The following is a 27,746-nucleotide window of genomic DNA, read 5'->3' on the forward strand; positions in this document are numbered from 1 at the left end:
TCAGTTTCACAATGACACAAGGAATTAAATTATCAGTGGATTGTTTTTCTACAGCCACCATTCTTTACAGAGAAATACTGTACCAACTGAATTGTACGTTTTCCAGAACAACATAAAATTCTTTTTAAAATTAAAAAATAAAAAATAGAAGAAATTGTTGGCTATTTCTTTAAAAATGCCTCCTTGGTTTAAGAAGATGTTTTCCATTTTACAGCCACACCATCCCATTTTATTGTGAATTTTTGGAGCTTTTTTCTTAAGGGGGACAGCTTTGTTAAGATATTGTTTGTGATTTTTCCAGTTTTGACTTTGAGCTACTTCTGTGTTCATTCTGTCTTGTCTCATCAGTGTATCGGTGCCATAGCTCCTAAGCCAATAGCTACTTAAGCAGTTTGATACTTTTTGTGATGTGCATTCATGAAAAAATATTTTCAAGTTACATGCAGTTTATGAATAGTGAGGTAGCTGATGTAGAGACCAGGCAGAAGGCAGAAAATACCCAAGATGTTTATGTCTGTCTTTGCTTACCACCTCCTACAATCTGAACAGCCACAGAAATCCAAAGCCACTTTTGTTTATGCCGAGTGTTCCTTGCTTAGCAATCCATATTTTGCTCACTACCTGTATATTTTGAGCTGTTCTGAAACAGTGGTAGAGACCAAACATAAATGTGATCCCTAGGGTGATCAAAGATTTAATCTGACCAGATGGGACAAACTTGAGAAAGATTTTGACTTTCCACTCTGTTTTGCAACAAGAAAGGCTGATTTTTTTTTCTCCCGTCCTTTCTTTGTTAGCAAAGGCAGAGATCAGGCCATCCCCAGAGGAATGAGCAGGTGTGGCCATTTACAAGCATGTCTGGTTATATTATAAACCAACATAAGAAAAGTTTGAAATGGTTTGAAAAGATCTGCTAAACAGTTTTAATGTTTCATCCCAAATCCTATTTACTCAAACAAGAGCCGATCAAGGTCACAGTACAACCCAGCCTGCTCAAGCCTTTAAAGCTCATGTAATTTTATTTATTTTTTTTAATTTTTTTTTTTCATTCTCCTCTTCTAACTGAATAGGTACATTTTGGTAATCCTGAATAGGTACATTTTGGTAATCCTTGCCTCTGGACAAGCACAGAAGTCTTTTTCTTTCTGAATGGCTAATAACAGAGCCGTTCTTCCTGTCTAATGATGAAAGAGGTGGCAGTCAAGTTCTTTCTCTTAGATGTACTGTGCACTCATGGCTGACCACGAACCATTTTGAAACCTACAGCTTCAGGAATTGCTCTCTCTCTCATACAACTCTGGTTTGATTTTGTTGCTGTGGATTACAAGCAATTTACTACATTTTTTAAATTTTACTTTTGTCCCCCAGTCTATGGACACAGTAAAGAATTTACTTTTTAAATGTCAAATAAATGCAGTTCACCAGACTGTATTTTTTTAATAGTCAGAGGACAATACATTATCAGAATTCTGGTGTAAAGTCAGTTTGCATCCTCCCAAAATTCTACCAAAGGAGGACTGAAAACCCTAGTAAAGGTTTTGTGGGTTATTTTCTTTTTACTATGAGAAGATTGCAAAATTTTTAGTCATTTAAGGAGATGGTTTTTAAGGGAGTGTTTGGGGGTTTTTTGCCCTGAAAGACTCCACCACTCTCAATATTTTTCTGAGTTGAGCAGCTCTCAGCTGGCTGGGTAATGATCTCGGAAACTGCCCTGCCAGTGTTTCACATTCGAATTCACCTTCCCAAATCCACGGCATAATTTTTGGCCAAAGTAATGTCAGTCACTGCTGTCTGCGGCGAGTACAAACAGGACCCCCTAATGGCAGCCATTTTTATTTGTTTCTTAAGATCCAAAGGCTGCTGAAAGAACAATTGGATAAAGTTGAGGATTGGAGAAGCTTGATTTTCTTGTTCCAGTGAAATGAAACTCCCGTCCTTTTTTTTCTTCCCCTTTCCCTTAAAAGCCGGAGTCAGCTAGGGGGTTGTAGCTGTGTCAAAGCCGTTGGGATGCCACTGCTGATCACTTTAATTACTAGGACTAAGGAGGATAAAATTAAAAGTAGCACCATTGAAGCAGTGGAAGAAAGCTTGCCGAGATGTCAGTGAACTGTGAAATATAAAAATTGCATACCAATACATTTTTATAGGAGGGAAACAAGGAATTACATTACTTATTCTTGAAGAGTTTGTCCTTAAATAGTGAAGTTTTCCTCACTGTGAATCTGCACGGCAGATCTTTAAACCATTACAAAATAGTTGGGGGGAAATAACAAAGAAAACTGTAATGTTTCTGGCATGTCAGAGGGTGGAAGATTTTACTGAGTTTTCTTTTCAATTGTACAGGGAAAAATAAGTCACTGTATGTGTGTTTGCTTGGTCCTTTATTGGTGCAGTGCTTCTTTTCATATCTCCTGGGTTGTTTTTTTTAATATTTTTGTTTGTGCCTCTGTACCTCTCTCAAGTCCTTTTCTTTCCAAATTCTAGCTTGATATGCTGTTTAACTATTTTTCTGTACCTCAAAACTTACTCTGTCTACTTTTTCTGCTCTCGGTTTCATTGCCCCTTCTTACCAGTGTTTCTTCTGCCAAGCTCAGTAACGGAGGGTTCAAATACCTGAATTGAATTTAAGCAAGAACTAGGTTGGTTTTTCCCTTATCCGCTGGTGATGATTGGCTTAATCAGCACAAACACAAGCCACCATAATCTGTGTTTGCTTGGAGATCCCCGGGATGTTAATGACTATGCTAATAATTCAGGATGCAAGTTCTCTTTCAGGAGGAGGGGAGGAAAGAAGGAGAAATCAGCCAGCTCAGTTTAGGGCATTTTTGTCACAAACACGTAACTGGCCCTATTTTAAATTACATGTGCTGAAGTAGATTAAATTGTTTGACGTTGAACCATGTGGGAATCTTAGTTTTGTACATTCATTCTTGGAAGTCATTTAGGTTCCTATATCCAAGGAATTAGGAATATTAGAGATTTGAGCAGTTTTATTTCAAGTAAAATTCAATGTAATTAATGTTAGCAAATACTGTGGGTCGAAATAAAACCGTTTGCTGTGTCAGTTGGCTGGCTAGAAATTAAATTAAATTGATCTATTATAGTGCGGGGGGGGGGGGGGGCGGGGGGAGCTTTCCAGTTGTCTTTCTAATGTGTACTTCACCAAATAAATTTTTGATAGAACTGTTGCTCTGTGCCTTCTGGGAAGTTAAAGGGTGAGAAAGCAAACAAAGCCCATGTGCCATCCCGCTGCCTCGCAGGGCCCAGGCAGAATTTTCTATCCAGGGGAGGACATTAGGAGAAAAGTAAATCAAGGCAATCTGATAGGGAATCGGGACTCTGTCACTCAGAGGCGAGATATTGTGCTGTGTCCATATACTTTGTTTACTGTAGGGTTTTATGAGTTGTAACCTGCCCATGCAAGCTGTTAATGAGGCTAAATCTTTCTGCTGGAGGATTGAATTACAGCACACCTCTGGGCTAATGGTTATAAACAGAAAGTCCCATTAGGGCTGCATTCTGATTCAGTAATTTGCATTTTTTCTATTGTGCCGAGAACAATGCTGAGTAAATAGCTACAAACAAACAATTTACATGGAAATGGATAAAATGTACCTAATTAGTATTTTGCACTTGTTTTATTAATGATTGCTTAAACTAAATAGCACTTAGCAGCAGCTCTCACCAGCCTCTGCAGGTGTGGGATGCTCAAGTTTCTGGGTTGGTGGGAAGGTTGCCAGAATGGCTCTCCAAAATTAGGCAGTTTGTTATATTCCACTTAGTTCAGGTCAACAGCCTGTACCTGGGATTTATCCAGGTCATTATGTCAATACTACATAAACTTATTGGCAGGTTAGATTTAAGCCAAGCACTGACTTCTTTGCACTTTATGAGCATTTCTGATATTGAGGGGAAGAACAGTCCTGACTTAGCAAAAATCCCATGCTTATGGTGAAAACTGAAATAGTTTCTCTTATGGAGATGGTGAGTCTTATAGATATGTTTAAACAGATCTTTTTCTGAACTTTTTTTTATCATGGTGGGTTAGTCTTTTACAAAATTTCATGCTGCAGAACTTTGCTTATTTATGTAACTGAAATATTATCATTATTCTAATTTATGAGCTTTAGTGAGACAGCACTATCTGGCATGGTTCCAGTATGATTCCTTTAATTATTGACCAAAGCCCCACTAGTAGGATGTTTTAAAGGGATGCAAAGTCTTTTCTGCTCTGAGTACATCTATTATTCTTGCAGTCATTTTCATTAGGTTTTTTGGGTTTTTTAAAAGAAAAATACCCATTAAAGTCAAAGAACATGCCTCATATTTGATGCCACTTTATACTTTGAAGTCAAGTTGGTGCTTGGAGTAAGCAAGAGCAATATCTGGCTTCTCAGTTCAGTTCTGTGACAGAATACTACTCAAATGAGTAATTCAATTTAGTAAAACTATTTTATAATCACAGTAAATCTTTACTCAAATCACTCATTGGGTGTGATTACTTTGAGACTAAAGTGTCTGCAAATTTTCATCAAGGTGTTTTTATAGAACATAATTTATAAATGCTTTACATTGCAAATCATCAGGTTTCTAATGCAGTAATAATTTGGGGAACGCTTAAAAAAAATAATCTGACGCATGGATGTCTTTAAAAATTGTGGTGTGACACCCAACTGATATCGAGCGTCCTATTTATAATGTGGGCCAAGCACCATGCTGTAAACCAGTTCCTATCATGATGATCAGATTGAGAATGAAATTGCATTTCTGTCAATTACTGAGTTGGCAACTGTTCAATATATCTTAGCAGCAAGATGAAGAGCGGCGTCGGCAGCTGAGAGAGAGAGCTCGTCAGCTAATAGCAGAAGCTCGATCTGGAGTGAAGATGTCAGAACTTCCCAGCTACACTGAAATGGCTGCAGAAAAGTTGAAAGAAAGGTCAAAGGCATCTGGAGGTGAGCTGAGGAACCTTGTATCTTACTCCTATGGTAACCTAGAAACCAGAGACCTTTTTGGGTGTCACTTTCCTTCGCACTTCAAAACGCTGTTGTTCATCAGGTGAATGTCTCAAAAGACCTGGCCGTAGATGTGTTTCCTAAATTCACGTTGTGCCACCTAATTTCCAACAGTTAAAAGAAGAGCATACATGTGATTGAAAGAAAAATATGTTGTGTGAACGAGTAGCTCATGTTGGCCAATGATTTACAGATTTCTTATTACTGACAGTTTCTTAGAATTTCATGGTTCTTGCTTCTCTTCAGTATATATTTTTGTATAGGAACATGGACATAGTTTTGGGGAAAAACAGCATTTGAAATACTTAAGAAGTGTTGTTTTGTATTAAATGTGTTCAAAAGAAGAGAATTTTAAAGGTGGTCTGTGAGAGGTAGGGCAACAACCTTTTGACTTTAAATGGCAGTCTTTTGACAGACCACTTGCCTTTACAGGTTTTGAGTTGTAATATTGCTATAATGTTATTAAGCTGACTTTGAAATACCATTAAAATTCATATACCTGCCATTGCTATGAGCTGGAGTAATGTAGTGTCACTCAAACTCAAATGGGTGCTGAGCACATGTTTCAGTGCAGGCTTCTTGCTCTTTTAATGTCTTCTACATATTCTAAGGGAAATAGTGTTTCTCAAACTAACTCATAATCATAAGCCAAAGGGTAAGGAAAATCCAGCTTGATACTGACAGTGCATGTAGATTCAGCAAAAATATTTATTTCTTCTCTACTACATGTATTAGGCATATAAATGCCTAAATATTTAAATACAGTCTTACTGCACCCTAAGCCCTACACTTCTGTTCCATTTAACACCAAAGAGAAAGCAGTGAGTTTTGCATCTCCCTTTTAGTCTGGTCTTCAGTTTTGCTCTCTTTGCCCAGTAAACCAAGCTTGCCAACATAACTCTCTTTTGTGGCAAGTAGAGAAATTATATCCTTGATGGCAGTAAGACAGGCTGAGCCAAATGACACAGGACTTGGGTATTACCTAGGCCAGGGTGTTCCTCATCCCTCTTCACAGTTCATGATTCTCCATCCTACATTATTTCATTACTTCCTTCTTCCTGTGCATGCCTGTGCATAGCTGTTCCTGCCATACCTTCTCTCAAAGTAGGGTCTTTGGTTCTATCCTGGGTGCTCAGCTGGATAACAGTGACCCTGTTTTGTTGCAGTGACTCAGTTGTAGAATTGCTAAATATCCCAGTGTGCTGCTTTCTGGGATGTGGTCGTCCTCTTCATATTTTCCTCTGTATTTTGCCATTTCTCTTCCTGCCCTTCATGCAATTTGTAAGCAGTCAGAGAGGTAGCTGTGCATATATATTGAAAGAAAACTGTATTTGTAGGGGGAGATTGCATATGCACCCAGAGAGTTTAGTGTTACTAAAAGAGCAGACAGTATCAGCATTGATGACAACTCATTTATAACACAATCACCACTCTACCTATTGGGTTTTTTCCAGCTTTCTACTTTTGCATTGATTTATACTTCCTACTTGGATTTTTTTTTTTGTTCATGCAATAGTTTGGCCAATCTTTTTGAACTTCTCTTGGACCTAAAGTTTTCATTCCCTGTCTTGTTTTATCCCTCTTTGCTCTTTTTGTGTCAGTGTGGATTTTATAGCATTTTCTTCTGCTTCCTCCTTCTCAAAGAGTTTCCTTATGGCACATCTTCCATATAATTTAACCACACCACTGGTATTTTCAGGTGCTACACCAAATCTCCCCTAAAGAAATTAATTTTTCTAAAATGTAGTAGTTCTGTGAAATGGCACCAACACTTTACAGACCAAATTAATTGTAATTACTTCTGGGTTTAGTCTTTTTGGTTTTTCAATTTCCACCAAAAATTAGGATTTAATAGACAGTATCCTTATTACTACTGGACTTTGAATGTTTCCCCTAACTGCATTCACATTTTTATTGTGTGGAGTCCTGTATTCCCTATACAATACCCAAGACAAGCTTATTATCTTGTGTTTTCTGAGTTCTCTCGTCCATTATACATCATTAATCTCTTCTCCTGCATTGATTGCAATTACTTTTTGATTTACAAAAAGGTAATTTACCAAATAATTTTACTCTCGATTCAATTATTTCAAGAAAAAAAAGTGGCATTTCAGCTCTGGGATTCTGGAGTCTTTAAAGACTAACTTCTTCCTTACAACTGTAGGTAAAAGCGTCATCTCTTCCATTGTTTCTATGTGCTCATTAAGAATTTCACGCTTTGGCACTGGTGCAATATTCTTTGTTAAAAGGCTTTATTTAACCAAGGTCTGAGAAACTCAAATGACTATGCCAAGTTGAAACTTTCCTGGATAAGCAGCATCCCTAGCTATGAAATCCAGTCTTTTTCATAGGTTATTTGGCATGTGAGACAGAAAATACTTCTTCCTGCCAACTGCCAGAGGGTTTGGGATGGCAGCTTCAAATTTATTAGATGTCCTATTAGCTTCGGGCCGATAAGCGGATGCCTTGAGATGGATCCAGGGACAGTATCGAGATAGAGATCCAAATATCCCCTCTTTTCCTAGCAGCACTGGGACAACAGAATTGACATATTATCTAGGAATTGTCCCTGAGCAGTGGAACACCCGTCTGCTCTTCTGCGATTTGGGTGGTGTGTTTTCTTTACTCTCTGGCACATCTCCATCCTTTATTTGAGCTGTGTCGGTGTGAGGAAGTGGCTCAGACCCAGGGGTGGTGAGGACAGGGCATGATCTCACTTCTGAGGCAGTGATCTTCAGGGAGTGTATGTGGTGGCACAGCCTTACTCATCATGCTTAGTCTCCAGCTCATGCAACGAGTGTTAGGTCCTTAATATTTTTAGCAGGCAGTGTTTCTATCTGTCGACAGTTACTGCTGTAATTTCTTGTCCTGACATCAGATTTCTTGTACACGGAACCGGTATTTCAACTCTGCATTTCTTCCATTCCCTGCCTTTATTACTGTGCCCAGGCTCCTGTCACATCCTGTAGCCTTAAACAGAACTCTGTACCTGGAAGTAAATAAACTAAATATCTCAACATCCACAAGCCTGAGGGATTTCCCAGAGACAATGCTGAAGGCTGGAGATATCTTCCCTGAAGAGCAAGTGCTGTTTATGCAGCTTCTCCCGGTAACGTGATCCAGCCCCCATTAATGCTTTTGCTTCACTATGAAAATTATTCATTTTTCATTTAATCTAGAAATTGGTGCAGTCAGCTGCAAATCCTTTGTGTGTGGACAAGCTTAAACCAAGTCAAGAGAATATCAGTTTAACCACAAATTAGGCCTGACCCTAATCTGAGTAGTAAGACATGAGAGCTATAAAATGTCTCTGGGTCCCTTTCCACCAATATTCTGGCATTTCCACATGGTTCCAAAAGATACTTATTTCCCTCCCTCCAGTCCAGACTGCAATCCATGCTGTGCAGGTGATGGTCAGTGCTTTTAAGTTGTTGACTCAATCCTTTTATCTTTTATTTTGTTCATTCCTTCATTACATAGCAAAGCTTTACTGTTTTTCTGGGATTAAAATTTACATACTTTCCAAGGAAGCAGTACTTCAGTCCTTCAGTCGTTTTCTAAATATCTGCCCTGGTTCTAGACCAAGTGCTTTAAGTTTTTCACACTAGCAATTTGTTCTTTTCATCAAAGATATCTGTTATCTCTTCGTCATGTTGTTCCTTTTATCATTTATAATTGCAAAATCTTGTTGTAACATGCTGCCTAAACACATTTCCCTTTTAATACACTGGAAGAACATTGAACCGGAAAAAAACCCTAGAGTAATTTAAATCAAGGAATCTAGATTTTTAAAGATACTTGAAAAATTCTGAAATAACTTCAAATTACTGCTCTTAATTGATTTTTTTTTTAAATAAAATGTAAATGTCCTGATAATCATATTCAGTCAAAGTCTGCTAACTTTAAATTAAATACTAGGTCAGGTCATTATCTGATACCAGAAACTAGTGTCTTCCACATTGCCATCTCTTTTGTTTCCTAAAATGGTGGTGTCAAAGGCAGTGCCTCTGATCTCATCTTGCTATATTAAATTAAAGAAAATCAAATAATCTAATATAAGCATTCCCTTAGTATGCAGGAGTCTTAAACCCTGTCATCTTGTTTAGATTGTTTTGACACATCTAGCATGCGGTGGGGTGACTGGTAGCTGTGAGCTGACCTTGTGAGCTGACTCCTTTGGGTGATTCCAAAAGTCATTGCCTGCTTCTAGGCCCCAGGTGGATTTGGTTTCCCATGAGAGTCTCTTTTTCTTCCCTTCTGCCTCTTCCACAGTAGCCCAGTCATGCTTTCAGTGTGCCCCTGTGAACTCCAGGATGTATCTGAGAGTTCCTTGGCCTGAGTGCCACTGAATTTCTCCAACACCATAATGAAGGATTTATAGTGGTGTGCAAAGTCCAGCTCCTCATCAGAAACAGTAGAGCAGCTTTGAAGGAAATTCAAAACCATCAAAACTATCAAAATTGCTGCTGTTGTTGCTTTACTGGTCTCTGTTTTCTCTTCAGTCTGCTTTTTATCCCTTTACTTTTTGTCCTTTTTTCCACTTCATGAAGATCATGCTGTGCTATTCTACTTTGTTCACTTATCTCTGCCCTTCCTGAAACAGCAGGAGTCCAGATCCCAGTATCACCTGTGTGAGTTTAAGTGGAAACAGAGGGGGTGTCTCAGAGAGTTGGGAGTGTTTCTGCCCACCCACTTCCACACCTGAAGCACAATCTGTCAGGTCACAGGTCTGGTCGCAGATCTTGGATTGGCTGCGAGGAGATGTTCTTCTCCATAGCTCTTGCTTAATCTGGGGAAGCTTGGAAGAAAGCTGAGCCTTCTAGAGTAGAGCCTAAGGAGAACACATGAAGGGGAGTCCAGGGAAGTCATGGTGCTCAGCTGAAGCACAGGGGTCCTGCTTCACAGGCTGCTGCTCCATCACACACACAACTGATGGTGGATAAGTGGGACACTGGAGTGGGAACCTCTTTGCTCCTGTCTGTGGCAGCAAGAGCCTTACCCTATATCAGCAGAGGTCTGTGAAAGGTGTTGATTAGTTACAGGGCAATTGAGGGGGCAGCTGGTTAGAAAAAAGTAGTAGACATAAAAAAATCAACAGGCTCCTAAAATGGGAATTATAGATGCTGTGGAGATAAAGGAATAGAGTAAAGATGCAGTTGTATGACCTTCATGACAGCAGTGTAGGCCTAAAGTGCAAGCTTCAGGGCTGGGAATGTGGTTGAGTGTGTTTCCAAGCCATGAGTGATCAGCACCAATCCTGGTCCAAACCTCTGGGATTCAGAATTATGGCATCATGGTACTATATTTATATGATGTTTGAATATACCCATGTCCTATATTTATAATTTGTATTTTTTTTTTGTCCTAAGATATTTTAAAGTTCCTTTAGTTACTGTCTTGTTTCTTCAGACGTACTTTAGCCTCTTCCTTTTTATCATTTTTACACATATGCATGTGTACATAGGAAAAAAATGTTAGGGGAAGTCTGAACAAGTGTAGATACCATTTGATATGAGATCTAAAAGTGAGTAAATATAATGTATCTACTTACTTTGAAAGTACTCATCTAGCTTTTATGGACTTGAATTTCATTAGATATTTGTATTGAAAATGTGAGTCAGGATTTTTTCTGGGATCTGCTTCACAATTCAGAACTTGCTATTTGATCTTCTTCAGGTTACTTACTCTTTCTGTGCCATAATTTACCTACATCATCATCATAACTGTAATTATAATAATTGCCTACTTCATAAAACATTATGGGGCTCATTTATGAGTTATATTCATAAGCTGCTCTGAGAAACTTGGTAGAAAGATTCCATAAAAATATAAGTACAACTATTATTTTATTTAAAATGTGTGTAGCTTACAGACAATGCTGATGAAAAGTAGTGCAGTAAAGCACTTTTAACTTATTCATCAATGACTTGGATGAAGGAGAAGATGCCTGCTCAGCAAGTTCACTGGTGCCAGGAAGCTGGGAGCAGTGGCTGATACCCCAGAGGGCTCTGAGCCCTTCAGAGGGACCTGGACAGCCTGGAGAGATGGGCAGGGAAGAACCTCCTGGAATTCCACAGGGGCCAGTGCAGGGTCCTGCAGCTGGGCAGGAACAGCCCCAGGCACCAGCACAGGCTGGGGTGCCCTGCTGGGCAGCAGCTCTGCACAGAAGGACCTGGGGGTGCTGCTGGACAAGGAGCTGTCCATGGGCCAGCCCTGCCCTGGGGACAAGAAGGCCAAGGGGACCCTGGGCTGCATCAGGAACTGCATTGGCAGCAGGGCAGGGAGGTGATCCTGCCCCTCTGCTCAGCCCTGGGGAGGCCAGTCTGGAGTGCTGGGTCCAGTTCTGGCATCCTCAGGACAAGGGAGACCTGGAGAGGATCCAGCAGAGGGGGACAGAGATGATGAAGGGACTGGAGCACCTCAGTTCTGAGGAGAGGCTGGGGGAGCTGGGGCTGCTCAGCCTGGAGAAGAGACACTGGGAGGAACCTCATCCATGTCTGTCAGTGCCTGCTCTGGGATGGCCCTGGGTGAGCAGGGAGGTTGGAGCAGATGATCCACAGTGGTCCCTTCCAGCCTGACCCATCCTGTGGTTTTGGTAAAGCAGCAATTCATGAGTGTGCTCTCACTGCACCTGACATAGTTGCTTACTGAGCATGATGTTCCAGGTGGTAGCATTCCTCCCAGTACAGGAGGAGACTTTAAAAGCTAGGCATGTACAGTGATCACTGCTCTGGGATGTACAAGGTGAGAGAGTAGCAAGTCTCACCAAGCTGGGAACTCAGTACCTGGAGCCTTTCTGAGGAGACAGGAGCTCGAGGTCCTTCTGTTGCCCAGACCCATCTGAACCAGCCACATGGCAGCTTTGGCACCCGTTCTGCAATTTAGAGAACTGGGAGCCTGGGAGAAACCATTTTGACTCAAGTTACCCCGAGGTTCAGCACAGGGAACAGCCACTGCGGAGGCCAGGCTCTGCCTTTATTGGAGCAGGAGTTTCCAGCAGAGACCCCCATATGTTTAATGAATTGCCTCAGTTTAAAGATACATCCAGAAGTGGACAGACTGGAGTCTCCTTCCAGACTTATTTAATTATTTGCATTTTAATCATAACTCAGCTTGTTCCCTAAAGGAGTCATTTTTTTTTGAGTGATGTGTTGCATGTACATATGGAAATACTAACCTTAATGCTGTGTTCCTACAGATGAGGATGAGGATGATGATAATATTGAGATAGATACTAATGAGGAGGCTCCTGAATGCTCTGTTACTGGAGGTGGAGATGAACTTACTAACCTAGAAAATGACCTTGATTCAACGGGTAATTTAAATAATGGCTATTTTGTGTATTTTGCATGACTAACACTCCATCATCATATAAATACTGATGTGCTGCTTGTCTCTCTGTCAGCTTTATTTCCATGTGCCTTTTCAGGTCTCTTAAACCCTAATGTTTAATATCCTGCATTCATGTTTAGTTGAAGTTTAAAATCAACAAAATCATTATTTCCAACAATATTAGATTTAAATGTCTCTTTCTCTTTTGATGGGGAAGGGGCTCTAGGCCACGTTGGTAAGGCAGAGCCACCTGAAAGCACCCTGCCTGGGTTGTGCCACGTGGGCAGAGGGATGAGCAATTGTGTGGGTGACTACAGCTGCCACTCTGCACCACCATCCTGGCCCATCTGCTCAGGGAAGAGGAGAAAATGTGTCTTTCTGTGTTCATATTGACTTGGTGTCTCTCTGGTGCCTTCCAAGGACCAGTTCTTGTGTTTACACCTTGTTGCAACAGTGGGGGGCATGGAGGTATAAATATGAGCAGAAGCAGTCCTATTTACTTACGAGTGTTCAAATAACAGGGGTTTTATAAACACATGAAGTCGCAGGAGTGTTACTTCCCCCTTTCAAAAAAAAGCCCAGCTGGAATTTAGATGTTAAATGTGGTGCTGAATACATTGGAATCCTACAGTTAGCTCAGGCCTGGAGTAACTTGGCCAGCACAGGACTGTGTCTTGAAACAGGCAGTACAAGAGAGAATCAAGCATCCTCTGGCTTGATTCTGTGCATGCCAGTTAGACCCAAATGTGTAGTCCATAATATGTTAAATCAGAACCTTATTTAGTGGTTTTTTCTTTGTAAATTAAACCAACAGTGGTGTGTATATAGCATTTTGTAGTCCTGCTTGCATGCAAAGGATTTGAGTAATGTCCTTTATTTTTTTCTGTTTGAGGATTTCCAGACACATAAGAAAATATATTTATTGTTTCCAGCACTTGAATTTAGCTTACTTAAATCAGAATCCTGTCAAATAATTTTCCAATAGAAACTGGTTAATTTTAGAAAGAAGAGAAGCTGAATAAGTGTCCCAGTGCCCAGTGACCTACCAACATTTATTTCTGTGGGCCTTTTTTTCTGAGAAGTACCTTTTCAGGGATACAAACCCACTGCCCAGTTCTCCATGCCCACCATGGGGAGACATCCTGGAAAAGACCTGGGACATGATTTTGCAGTTCAGTCTGCACAGTAGCCAGGGGTACAGACAAGTAAGGAAGAAGATGGGCAGTAATACAGAAAGCAGTCTAGTGTTGTGGTAGAAATTACACTACATGAATTTTGGTTTTAATCTTCCAGTCATACCAAGTGTAGCCTGAATCTCCTGGGAACACCTAAAAGTACAACTGTCAAGTGACATCTCAGATTTGGGATCATTATGGACCATCTTAATTAGTCCCATGCTGAATCTTAGCCCCTCTTACCTCTCTCAAGAAGAGGAAACTTGTTTTTACTCCTTGGTTTTAAGTACCGCTTCTGTCTGTATTTGTCAGTGTTTCTACGTGTTGTGAACCTCTTATATCATGGTTATTACATGATGTTTATGTATAAACCCACAAGAACGTGCATGTACTTACATGTGAGCCTCAATTAAGGACACCCTGACTGGGTGTGCCAGAGGAAAGGGAAACTATCCTTTTTCATAATCCAGCCCAGCCCATTGCTGCTGGAGACAGGCAGCATTTGACTGCCCACATGCCAAAAATGTTTTGGCTAATATGCATTGGAGTGCTCCAAACCTTGGAAGGAGATGTGTGGCTAAACAGTCATAACTCCACTTTCCACACCAGCTAGAAGTCACCACCCTGCAGTGAAAAACTCAGATTGTGCACGTGGGAAAACACAGACCCGCTCTTTCCTCTGCCTGTGACCCAAGGCCCAGGTGTTAGTGCATCCCATGAGCAGGTGATGCTCTGCTGGCTCCAGTGCAGGGGTGATTTCTCCCATGGGGCTGCATGTAGAGGGTGTGTCTGGGGGCTTCTGTGCCAGTGTTCCTCTGCTTCCCTGCCCAGGGGCAGCTCCACAGTCTGTGCTGCAGCTTGCTATTAGCACTTCCTCCTCCTTATGTGTGTGTGTGTAGGTAACTCCATGTGTAGGTGTGTTACAAATTCACACAGCCAACATTGACATACAGAATGAGTATCAGTGGGAGGTAAAGTTCTCAACTGCTATTCATTTGGGCTCTGATCCAAGTTGCTAAAATTGATTAAAAAATTTGAGGGCTTCAGCAGACTTCGAGTCTGTCCCTTTGACGCAGTTCTGAAGCATTTTATGACTCCTAGTTTCAACATATTCTATGAATCATAGTAAATTATTACTGGAGAGTAGTCTTTTTTGATACTGAAATTCTATGAGAAGCTGTGCCGAGAAGGATGAACTAGTAGTTAATAAACTTGAGGGGTTATCAGTATGTAAATTATATGATAAATTTTCATCTTTAGATAAATGGCTTTTTAAGCATGTTTTTATACCAAAGTATAGGTATGTATCCATTGGGAGTAACTTTAAACATTATCTACTTTCTGTGTTTTTCATCTGCTGTCTGCAAGCATGTTTACTTGTTCAGCTAAGTGTCATGTATGTTTCCCAAGAAAAAAAAATCTATGTATGTTACACAAACCTGCACCAATCCCAATCACAAAAACAACTCCTTCTATTTTTTTTTTAAGTTCAAAATGATAGCAAAGTGAATTAAATCTACCTTTTAAATTGCTACATTGTTGTAGCAAGTTTGCATTGAAATGCATCTCACTCTGTTGTATGTGGTATTTGCATATTTAGCAGAACAAAACAGTAAGTTGGTGGATTTGAAGCTGAAGAAGCTCCTAGAAGCTCAGCCACAGGTGGCAAATTCACTCTCCAGTGCTGCTCAGAAAACTGTAATAGATAGCTCAGAGCAAGACATTAAGGTAAGTTTTGCTTAATGCTTTTGTTTTGGTACCTGTGTGTTATGATTGAGGGTTTGTATTTTGGGAGGAGGAAAATAATTTCTTACCAAATCTTTCAGAGTCAGAAACACAGCAAATCTTCATGGCAGTGCAGTTAGGTATGCAATGCACTGGGTTTTTTCCTGTTGATTGATCAACACATTTTCTTTTTTTTTTTTTTTTTTTTTCCCCTAATCTTGATACTTGTCATTGGCAGAACACTAACAGCTGTAAGAAGCTCTCTCAATTCTGCTGCTCAGGTTGTTACTGATATCAGAAATGCAGCACAGGCTCCATCCTGCTGCTGGTGCAATCAGCAGCTGGACTACCTGACCTGAATGGGAGTGGGGTTGGACTCTCAGAGATTTGCTTCCCTCCCAGTCCTGGTCCTCTGTTTTTCCTACATTAAAATTAAGCTGTGGTACACTTTAAAGGCTTACATACTTTGGGTGCTCGATGAGTGCTTCTGAGAAAAACAGACATGAGTATGTGGTGTATATGGGCACTTTGCCTATTCTTAATGTTCACCACTTCTGCATAAAGTGCTCACCAATCAATTTTCCATTTCATTTTCCTAATTAGACCCCTTTTGTTCTCGCTATTCTATTTTTTAAAAATAGTCCCTGTATGTCATTAATATCCCTGTGGCTCTGGGGCACTTCCAGTTGGGTATAACTTTTCACCCACCTGCAGTCTGTGGGGGGAGCACTGCTGACTGAAAGGATTTCCTTCCCCAGATACAGAGATGCTTTGAAGTCCCAAAACAATGACTTTCATTGCTTTTCCCTTACACTGTCGGTTCCTATAAATTGGTGATGAAAGTGTGTGGCAGCAGCAGAGGACTTTCGGTCTCTATCTTTGAACAAAAGGAAGCCTGGATCAAGTCTGATTTTTGCGTTCAATTTAGCTTTCTGCAGTGGATTTAATGTAAAATGAAGCTGGCCCAAGAATAATACAATGGATTGAAAAGGCTAACTGAATTAGTGGGCTTAGAGGAATACATTTGTAAAGTGGCAGAAGTCCCCAGTCATAAAAAGGTTTCTTAAAATGGGATTTACTAGCTAATCACACTGATATTTTAGCATGTTGCCAGGCCTAAAAAAATTAGCCATGTTTGTTTATTTTGGTAAAGACTCTAGTTTAGGCTGTCAGATGGTTATTATACTAATAACAAGAAGCCACCTTTTATTTAACCAAAATCTTATAACCACCTGACTAGTGCAGCTGAAAAGTCATCCAGAGGTATAAGCATTACTTGTTTAAGCCTTAATTCTGTGAAATGACACACAGGCTGCCTCTTAGGGTAATTTGGTATCATCTAACCTGACAAAAAATTGTATTTCTCTACAAAAAGCATTTGTGAAGGAGTTGATTTTTTTAAGGTTCTCCCACAAAAAGGTGCAACTTAACAGTTTATCTCTGCATGTGTCTTTTCTAAGGAAGAGTTGAAAGGCGGCGTTATAAGGAATATATGGTGTCCATCTGTTCTCATGGAGCTCTTGGCATTGAGGTGGATTTGTTTTTTAATAAAATGCAGTTTACAGGTTTCTAAATGAGGCATTCTGTGTTTGTGGAAAAGGATAAACTGTTACCTTCCCTTGGGGATTGTGTATCCCCGGCCTCCTTGAGGCGAGAGAATAGGCCGTTGGAGAACTCCCTCATTACCGATTGTCTCAATGCAGAGGAAGGGCAAAGTCTTGGTAGCTTTTGATAACCAGTTTCAGCATTCAGCAGGCTTAGCTATTAGTCATGCATCTTAGCCTTTCCCTATTTACTTTCAAAACACTTAATAAAAATAATAAAAGATTAGGTATAAAATGAAATATTTGTTTGGTACACAGCACCTCGGTATCTGCAGCTTCCACACACCACAGTGGTTCAGTCTTCTGGGATATTTTGTGTTGATAGAATCATTTGAATTTGTTACCAGTATTAACATAGGAAGCCCTGGAAAAGATAATTGTAGTTTCCTTAGCTGTAAAGGGCTTACTTACAAATCTGGCTTTGGAAAGTTATAGCTGATGAAATGCAGTTCAGTGGGGTAGCATTATAATCCTACCTTTTAGACTTCATCCAGCATTAGTGGTTTATCTCAATGGGCATAAAATTAGAAACTAGTTCTTCTTGTCATACAAGTCTATGGGAGTACAGAAAACAACAGATTTCTGTACCGGGCAGGGAGAGAGGCTAAAGGCAACACGCTTTCAAATGATACAGATCGTGTTCAGGGGCAGAGACGCCGCGGCTTGGCAGCAGCACACGCAGGGCTTGGCACAGCAAAGGTGCAAAGGAGCGAGTTTTTGTTTAAAATGGGCATCACTGGCAAATGCTGGTCACAATGAAGAGGTCTGCTTGGTAAAGAAGTAGAGAGTTCTGCAGGAGGGTGCCCACAGAGCAAAAAGCCAGTTGTTGCCACCACATATTGAACAAAAAAAAAAAAAAAAAAGGAAAAGTTAATCGCTCTTCTACTTTTTTCTCACTGCAGCTGAGACTTCCATCCAATGTAAACCACGGCCCAAGTTGTGAAATCCACTTTGTAAAAGCTGTGTCCTGTCCCCTCACAAAAACGTACCTTTCAAATTAATGTCTTCCCGCTTGTAAACAAAAGGAACTGTTGTGTGTCTGGTTTTTTCCCAGCAGAATGGAACAGAGGAACATCGTGCTGAGCGATCACAAAAAGCGGCAGAACGGTTTAGAAATCCCGTTGTGTTCAGCAAGGACTCGACCGTCAGGAAAACTCAGCTCCAGTCTTTCAGTCAATACGTGGAGAGCAGACCAGGTAGGAGAAAATATAAAACCTGTTTTCCCATCTTATGATTTAATAATATTTAACAATAAATATATGAAAACCTGATAATGTAAGTCCACATTTCAATACATAAATATCAAGCTTTATAATAATTTTACATGTCTTTTCCCTTTTTTCAAGAGATGAAAAGGCAGAGATCAATACAGGAAGATACAAAGAGAGGAAATGAGGAGAAGGCTGCGATAGCTGAGACTCAGAGGAAGCCATCAGAAGATGAAGTGCTTAATGTATATTAATTTTTTGTCTGGTTTCATGATTGCTGATAATTCCAAACTGTATGTGGAAATAGTGCCTTTATTTGTTAAAATGAGATGTTAGGGTTTTTTAGATGTCAATCTCCAGTGCATTCAAAGCAGAGTGAGAGGGGTGCACTGTTGAATTAGTCTGCAGTGTGGTGATAATTGTCAGATAAAAAAAATGAATTTTTCAGAGTTCCACAGCCCCAGCTTCCTTGAGACATTTCCATCAGGGCACTTCCCATAAAGAGATTCCAGTATTGATCTACCGGGAGGATTTTAATTATTACAATAGCAGATACCGCAGAGCTGCAGTTAGAGGGAAGAGTCACATGAGACCTGCTAGAATTTCTCAGCCAACCCATTTTGTTGGCTTGGGTTAATGGGTGTTCAACCTTTCCATTATCCAGATCAGCCGTGAATTACTAGCTGAATGATGTTTGCATTAATATAATATATATGGTAATTTCTTCACTTAATTAACGGGGAGGTTCAGCTCAGTAGGGGTATGGGCTGATCATGTGTAAAATTGATTTGTGAGGGAAATATTTGATAGACCGCAGGGAGAAAGCAGGTTTTGATGGACAGCTGCGGGACAGAAGCAGGAAGGACCAAGTTTTAACCTGAATTTTTTTTGTCTGAAAGCGCAACACAGCCTTTGAGGGTGGTTGTTTGTTGGTCTCCACAGTTTATCTGAACACATTTGTCATTTTTGCTGAGGCAATCTGGAGCTGAGTAGCAATTTTGTACTGCTGTCATATCTACATCCAAACATCGAACTTTTTATGAGCCAGAGTTATTTTTAGCCCAGTAGTACTTTTGCAGAGCTGAAAAGGTCTGGCACAGTGAGTTCACATTATATATGCAGATGATACACATGAACTCTTGGGATATTACAGCCTGACACAGCATTTCTTTTCATCTTCTAATAGTAATTGTTAACAATTATACATGCTGACATTAGGGAAGTTTTCATACTATTTTCAATTAATTATGGTTGATGAAAGGCAATATATTGCACATCACTTCAACTCCCCGGACTGAATTTTTTTCTTTCTTCAGGGTCTGCTCTGAGGGAGTTTTGTTTTTGTTGTTGCTGTTTTTCTGGCTATACAACAGGTAGAAAAAGGTTTTCCATTAGAGATGCTACTGTTGGCTATTGTGTAGGAAGAGAGGGACCAGATTAATGTCCTTAAATTTGGATATCCCAAATTTCAAAGTTCTGTGCTCGTTGCTGTCCTGGGAGCTCATCCATGCTGTTAACTTTCACTTTGAACATGTCTTTATTTGAAATAATATGCTGATGTGTTTATTATGCCTGCTGCCTGAATACGAAGCTGAATTGATTATTTCAGGCACATTTACAGAAAAACAACTGAAAGCGTTCAGTGAAAGTATCTGAGACCCTTATGCAGCAACAAGTTAGCCTCTAGTAGGGAAATAAGTCTCAAAATGAAAAAAGCCTATGTATTTTTCTGTTCACAAAGGACAGTGATTTTTGTTTCTTCCTTTACAGGGTGTAGATGAAACATGAAATAATTTTGTCAGGATTTTTTTTACCTATTTAAAACATTCACCCAGGCTCTGGGTCAGGTATAGGAGGAAAAAAGTTCAGGGAAGGTTACTTGGAAAGAGTAACATATTTTTCTTAACTTATGCAAAAACATGCCTCAGGAATTACATTTTAGCATTGTGTACAGCCACAACACTGTGTGAAAGTTGTTGAGCCACATGAGAATAACTTGGAGGTACTGAATGCCTTTGCTTGGGCTCCTATGAGACAGGCAAATGGCTTTGGAAACACTTGGAGATCTGTGTGGTCATGTGCAGGGAATTGCTGAGGAGTTACAGGGTACAAGAGGCAGACTTGGCTTGTTAGAGTGTTCTCACAGCTTTCTTGGTAGGGTTCGGTAGGATTTATCAACGTGGCATCCCTTGGCTGCCTCCTGGCCAGGTGTGATTGGTGCAGAGGCAGGACAGCTCTGTTGGTCCCTGTGCGCCTGAATGCCTGCCCAGGGCCTTGTCACCACTTTCCAGGATAAGAGTTGGAGTTAATTAGTGGTGTTTTGCAGATCACCCTGTGGGCAGGCCAGTTGCTTCAGTCAGGGAAACCCAGAGGGGCAGGATGGCCCAGGCTGGGGGCCCTCAGTGCTACAGTTGGCTCAGAGGAGCTAAACAAGCCAGGGATCTTGTTCAGGGTTTGGTTTTAATCTTAAAAGGCCACTTTTTAATTGTCATTGGACACTCTTGTGCTGGTTTTTCTAGCCCTGAAAGTTAATGTTTTAAAACTGAATCAGACCTGAATGGAGTAGAAATGGCGCATTAAATAGTGCTTTATTTGTATTACCTTTCTTTTCATGGCACTTTGTTACAGCAGCTTTTAAGCACTTAGAAATAAATTAAAGGAATTTCAAAATAACTGCCAGCTAGTAAAAAACTGGAAAATCAAATGTTCCCTAAGGAAAAAACCAGGATACTTTAATAAACAAATGAGGACATTTGGCAAAATTGTAAAGTTTATGAAATGTGTTAGCTTTTTGGTAGTGAGCATGATATTTGGTTGTTTAGGTAAGTGCCTTACTAAGTGTTTGTGGAAAGGAAAAATGCAACTTACAAGTGATGTTTTTTCTTCTTGTTTGTTCTCTTTAACAGAAAGGGTTCAAAGACACCAGTCAGTATGTTGTAGGAGAATTGGCAGCACTAGAGAATGAGCAAAAGCAAATTGACACCCGTGCCGCGCTGGTGGAGAAGCGCCTTCGCTATCTCATGGACACAGGTACGGTGCCCAATTACACTGTAAACAGTTTTGGCAAATTGAGCGTTCACAAACTCTTATAGAGTTTTGGAAGTGTGAATCTTTGAAGCCTGAATGTTCAGCAAAACTGCCTTGAAAATAAAAAGGCTGCGATTTGCAGCCACCTCTCTGGGCCCTGGTGATAAGAGTGCCTTCATGGGAAGTGATAACTTGCCCTGATACCGTGTGAGCCAGCACTATTGAACAGTGTGCTCATCCATGCAGAGTTGGAATACACATCTGTGCCTCATTGATATGCCACTGCTTAAAAAAAAAAAAAGAAAAAAAAAAAAGAAAAAAAGTAAGATCTTCACTGTTCTACTGATTCAGTGGGAAAAAAAAATTTGGCCAGCTAAAGCCATGTACTGCATGAAACAGCACAGTACATAGAAGAAGGCTCCATTGACTAGATCACTGAAATTTAAGAATACTATCTGGTTACTGATGCTCCACAATTATTTTATTTGTTTATTTTCAGGAGGATAGGTTTTAAAAGTCTGTAATACTTGGTGTTGAAGGTGCCATTGAAAGGATTAAAATATATGGACAATTTTTTGTTAAAAGCATAATGGTTGTGACTTCAATGATGAACTTTAGATGGGTATCAAGTGCTGGTGGTCATCAGAGATGGAGAGGTTAAACCATATCAATTGGAAACAAAAGGTGCATTGGTGTTTCAAAAATAAATAGTGTTGTAGATCCAAAAAATGTTCTTCCTGTCCAGGGGAAAAAAAGTTAGTTGATCCAGATTACTTTGTGGGTAAATTGTCTTTGTGAGTTATATGGGTATTTGATGTCATAAGCTTGAAGCCCCTCTTTAACTGAAATAATAGGTTTAAAGTAAATTTGAATCCAGTGTTGCATTTTGTAAAACAGATGAATTGACTTCAATTAAAGTTCAATACTTTGAAATGACCCTGCCACTTGTTTCCAAATATTAGGGTGGTTTTTTCAACATATTTACTTTCTCATGTGCTGAAGTTTTTTAATTTTTTAAACTAATTTTACAAAAACATGTAAATCAGAAACTATTTCCATGCTGAGTGGATGCTTGTTAATTAGGACTTTTACCTATTATGGTCTTTTGAAGCACTTTTTCAAATGCGTTACATCTTGATCTTTAGTTATGTAGCTAAAAAAAATGTCTGTGTATTTTCCTGCACTTTCTTGTGTACTTTTTTGTATTCATGAAATGTATGTTCTGCACAAAAGAGCCAGTACAATATTTTGCAAGTCTTACATGTACTCCAGATACTGCCTATAGATACATATGGAGTCATCAGCATAGCACTTGGGGATTTTAAAAACTCTAATAAGCATGTTATTATTTTATTTATATCATTTCATCCATTTTAAAAGAGATTTCTTACTGATTTTAATTTCTTGTATTTTGAAGTATGACAGAAGTTGCTTTATTCTTCCTATCAGACCCATGGTGAGGTTAATTTTTTTCCTAAGTGTCCTGCATAAAATAGGAGTCCAGCACACAGCTGGAGAGTAAGAGTGTAGTTTAGAGGTTTGTAACTAGAATACTGATACTATCCATCACTTCTTGGACTGGGGAGAAGGGGATAAGTGGTGCAGCCATAATAAAATTTTTACTTTTAACATTTTCAGGATTTAAGTTAAAGCAATTTATTTGACAAGTCAATTATAATCATCCTGTGTTCTCAGCTAAAAAAAAAATGCAATTTAGGAGAAAATATGTGAAAACTGGAGTTTTTAACCTATAGTTAACTTTATAGCCTTGAAAGCAGGGATTCTTAAACTTCTTTAACTGTGATTCCCATCTTACCAGAGAGCCTTCAGAGGTTCTGCTGTATCTCATCTCATTAGTGGCACTCTTTGTCAGGATGGCACTTGGTTGTCTTCCATTCCTCTCAATGGGAAGTAATTCCTCAAGCAGACAAATCAGGAGCTCGTGCCCATGTCTTCATCCCAGCTTCTTCTGTCAGTCTGGGCATCTTTGCCTCAGTGTCTGACTGAGGGAGGGATCTGGAAACAAAAATGATGAGTCAACACCATATGACCTGCCTGCCTGCACGGGCCACCAAATGGTCTGTAAAGCCAAGTCTGAAGGAAGAAAGTAACCACAGCATGGGAGCTAGAAAAGCCAGGAAGGGCTGTTGATGATGGTCTCAGGGTTTTGCAAATACTTCCTTAGGTGTTAGTACACACCAGAAAGATGAGAAATATGAAATGCTGCCCGCTCTCAGAGTTGTTCTGAAAATTCTTTTGATGTTTGGGTTTTCTGAAAATGCAGGCTTTAGGAACAAGGAAGACACTTGGGCATGTGTAGCAAAAAGATCCTGAAAACTCACCATGAAGGACAAGAACCACAAATGAATTGGTTTAATAATTAACACTCTTTTTAAATCACATCTCTTTCTTAATTTTGTAGTGTTTGGGGTTGTAATACTGGAAAAGCTCAGGCAAGTAAAGGTTTCTGCTGACCTTATTTCTCAGCAGTTGAAACAGGGTATCATGTTTGTACATTTGTGTCAGGAAGGGCTTACACTGAATGATCCTATAAACTGTTTGCAGGGTCATAATCCCCATCAGTGTGGGAGAACATTTGGTACTGGGATTTTCAGCGTTGTTTCTATGTATGCCAAGACCATGCAAGATAAATTTAACAACTGAGAGACTGCCATCATGACTAAGTCATTTGCCTTGAAATTAAATTCAAGAAGGTGGAGCATGGTATGTGTCTGCTGTGTCTGCTGGGGACTGGACCATCTTTTCCTTCTTCACTGTGCTTGGCCTAGTTCTTTAGTAAGACTACTAGGAAGAAAGCACTGTCACTTGCTTCTCATCCTTCTCCAGCACAGAACTGGGGGTGTTTTTTCCAGTGGGGAGACTCTTTGCCACTTGGCAGCTCTTCATCCTTAGGACTTCGAGAGTCCTTTTTGTTGCTTAGCCAGGAGAGATTTTTTCAGGCAGCAGCTTGAACATTATTGTGTATCATTCATTTCACAGAAAACAATTATTGTATCCTCTTCCTGTCAAAACATTTGTTTTACTGTTCCACCTGTCTTGGTGGGAATTTCCTTACTATGGGCTAGTGATAAGACCAGAAAGGTATAGTGACTAACCCTTGGACACTGCAGGCTTCGGTAAATGTGGAAGTCCTATGGTTTCACCAAAAGAGAAGCAACTCTAAGTATAAATAATATATGTTCTTGGTTAGATCCCAGCTCGTGGCATTGTTTGACTTTGTTAGATATTTCACATTTTAGAGAAAGTTTCTAGCACTTAAGATTGCAAATAAAAGGTTGAAAATGCCACCCTGGCTTTGATAGGGACACAGTGACTGTGGGTAGCTGGGAGAAGTTACTGGGAACCTGGAGGTTCTGGCATGAACAAGGAGAGAGGAGTCCTTGACACAACTGCTCTCCAGTCCATTCCCTAGGATGCAGCCTGGATTGCAGAGTATCCATTCCACCTCTGCCTTTGGAGCTGCTGCCCTCCATAAGGGAAGGGCATCTAATGGAAGTGGGGCTGTAGGAAGACAGCCCAGGTCCTTGTCTGCACATGGATTGCCATTTTCCTGCTCTGCTAGGGAGCTTTTTTGGCTGGGGAAGACAAGTTTCTGGCCCTTGGCCAGAGGGGAGCTGATACTTTCAAAGTTCGTCAGCTAGGCACAGAGTTTGGAACTGGCTGAAGCTTTGCATTTCCGGTGCCAGCTGCTCATGATTTGACTAGAAACACTTTCCTAAGATGTGTGAAAACATAAAAGTTATTAAAATTCTTGGGTTGCTGATTTCCATTTGAATCTGAGTAGTCACGCTTCTATTAATATGCAGTAATTTATGTCAGTGGTGGCATAAGCTCAGTCCTCAGTCTTTGCACTTATAATGAAAATGTAACCTCACCTTGTTCAGTGCAGTGTGGTTGCTGCTCCATTGCAAAGCTGTGAGGGGAATCAGTGCTTCAGTGCCCTGAGCTCCCTGGAATAACTTCATAGCACCTTTGCTGTTGCTGTCAGGTTATAGGTAAGAGTTTATCGGAAGGATTTTGCAACATCCGCCCTATGAAGGACACCACCACAAAAAACTTGCTGGGTGCAAGTCTTTTGAGAGAAGGCAGCCTAGACATTCAAGAGGAATAAGTTGAATGATTGAGTATAAATATCATGATCTAATATCATTGATTTTTCTTCTTCCTCTGTTATAATGGCTTGAAACTAAATGATGACAGAGGTAGGATTATCTTGCTTTCCTTGGGATTGTATTTATCCATGTTGTGCCTAACCTGCTATGGGTAAAATAGTTTTGTCTCAGCTTCTGGCAGGGTCTTCCTCCACTGCAAGTTCTTCCATCATTGCATTTTAAGGTGTCCATCATCTTGATATCCAAATGCCAATTAAAATGCAGAATTATCACATAGCACAGTTAAAATAAAAGTCAAAGCATCCTGGTTTACAAATCTCTAATCTGAAATTTATCTCTTTTTCAGTCACTGTTTCTTCACTAATTGCATAAACAAGTATTTGAAAAAAAATTGTAGCTATCAGATATTTTGTTATCTGGCCACGGGGTATGAAGTGTTTTTAATTGTTTTTCTGATTAACTTCAGGCTCCCAAATTCAAGTAGAAGCATATTTGTGTTTTCAATGTGAGATCCTGTACCTTACTAATGGATGAGTGTGTTTGTGGTACTGTACAAGGATTAATGAAATTTTAAAAAAACCCTCTGCTGCTGCTGATTGACCACTGATGGTGAATGTAATTGAATTAGCAGTGCACTAAAATAAATGTAGACAAAATAAATATAGACAAGAAAATCTGGTGAAAGCTTCTGTAATGTTTTAGATTAATAGGCATACAGAATTCTTCACATTTTTTATTACGTTGTCCCTAGATGAATTCAAAGTAATTGGGGTGGTTAATTTTATTTACACAGAGCCGTTCACAGCGCATTAAATAATAGAGATAATTGAACAAGAATTGTCAAGTGTGTACTGATATCAGACATATTACAGAAGGGAATGTGCATAAAACTTCATTTCTATGCAGCCATTGTTTATGGTAATTAAGTACACAGATTTATCCCTTGGTTGCCTTCCAAGCTTATGGCAACTGCTATTGTTGTGCTCCATTAATATGTAATCAGGAAATAGTTTAATTTTCTAATCTGCAGTTTGAGAATTCACTTTCTAACAACTCTTAATTACTGCATTGCCCTAATGATGCTCATGGTTAGGAAAACTGAACCAATAAACTCCATGGAAGAAGCCAGAGGGGATTATACTTCCAGAGGTGGTGCTTACTTAATAAACTTGTTATGCCTTCACCAGAGGGAGCTCAGTGTCCTTCAAAAGCAACTAATTTTATATTTCAGAGTTGTACATACCCACGGTGCGAAGAGTTAATGCGCGGCATGCGGTGGGGGTGGCTGCAAATGTGATTCACTAGAGAACCAGATAAGCGATGCTATCACCATTTTGGTATTTTTCCTACTTTACACTAATTCTGGAGTTTAATTGCACAGGAAATAATGCAGGTGGTTTAATCTATTGTTCTAAACTGTCCTCGTGGGTTTATTTTTGTCAAGTTTGTTTTCGTTCATTAGCCACGTTACCTTAACGCGGTATCGGGAAATCTTGCACAGACAGATAAGCTCTATATATTGACAGGTATCTCATAGTTACTGCTCTCAGGGTGAATCTTAAACAGTAAAGGGGTTTTCTCGTAATCATTTGCATTCTCCACTGGCCCATGATTCACCTTGATTGCTATTTCCATGCTGCTGCTGTACCTATTGCAACTCTAAGGCCAGAACTGAAGTTATTTTGGGTCTGTGCTATTGCTCTATGATGACAATCCAGCCACTGGGATCTTGCAGTCTATCTGTGCTGACCCTGCCCAGAAGCATATGGTCTTCTTAATGAGATCTGAAAAATGAGAGTTAACATCTGCTGAGACTCACCATTGCTGTGGTATAATACACCTTGGTGTATTGGTGGTTCCTCTTAGTGTAGATAGTCCTTAAGGGTGCATCTTGACAAGTTCTGCCTTTTTCATGGCATTTATTGTGGCTTGAGAGTCTTTTACATGTTTATCTTCTGAATTAGGGGTGTTGTTTATTTTTCTTCAACGTGCACCCAATTTCAACACTGCATGTACTCAAAATGGGGCAGGATTACCATCTCCCAGCCACTATTTCACCCCTCCTTTTTCAGTGCATAAGCTTCCTTGTCAGTAGGACTAATTACACAGTGAACCAAACAACAAACATTAGAAAACCTGTAAACACATATGTTGTGTCACTGCAAATTAACTCTTACCAATCAAAAAAGCAGCATAAGCTTTGTTGTCACATGTGAAAGGAAAGTCACATGTATTAATTAGTTAGCATTTTACACAGCTTTGAAGATATAAAGGACTGAGGTTTGTAAGAGGAAAACATTTCAATTTCATAGAAAAGGAAAAATGTTGAGCTGAAAAAGTACAGGCACAAAAAGAGAGTTAAAATAGTTGATTTAGTCTCTTGTAACAGAATGAAATTTTCACTTCTTGTATTAAATCTCATCCTGGGATGAATTTGTATTCAGTCTTTTTGTTGTAATATTTTGTACTGTTCTTTGGCTTTTGGCAATGTCAGGGCATTAAAACTTGGGTCCCAGGAGAAATGTTC

At 39.8% G+C, this 27,746-nt stretch overlaps 1 protein-coding gene across 12 annotated transcripts in view; it reads left to right on the forward strand.

Moving 5' to 3' along the window:
* EHBP1 (EH domain binding protein 1) overlaps nt 1–27,746 on the forward strand; it is a 204,976-nt gene that overhangs the window by 147,498 nt on the left and 29,732 nt on the right. For 2 of the 12 annotated variants that reach the window (XM_071424375.1, XM_071424428.1), the window contains 6 exons: nt 4,808–4,955; nt 12,214–12,330; nt 15,123–15,250; nt 17,906–18,047; nt 18,198–18,304; nt 20,966–21,089. In XM_071424375.1, the coding sequence (XP_071280476.1) occupies nt 4,808–4,955; nt 12,214–12,330; nt 15,123–15,250; nt 17,906–18,047; nt 18,198–18,304; nt 20,966–21,089 (766 nt within the window). The remainder of the gene's footprint in view (nt 1–4,807; nt 4,956–12,213; nt 12,331–15,122; nt 15,251–17,905; nt 18,048–18,197; nt 18,305–20,965; nt 21,090–27,746) is intronic. The other 10 variants (XM_071424408.1, XM_071424443.1, XM_071424389.1 and 7 more) reach the window with 8 other exon arrangements.

The sequence above is a fragment of the Agelaius tricolor genome, unplaced genomic scaffold, assembly GCF_023055355.1.
Source record: "Agelaius tricolor isolate 1412-34295 unplaced genomic scaffold, bAgeTri1.0.p SCAF_1, whole genome shotgun sequence".
Lineage (NCBI taxonomy): Eukaryota > Metazoa > Chordata > Aves > Passeriformes > Icteridae > Agelaius > Agelaius tricolor.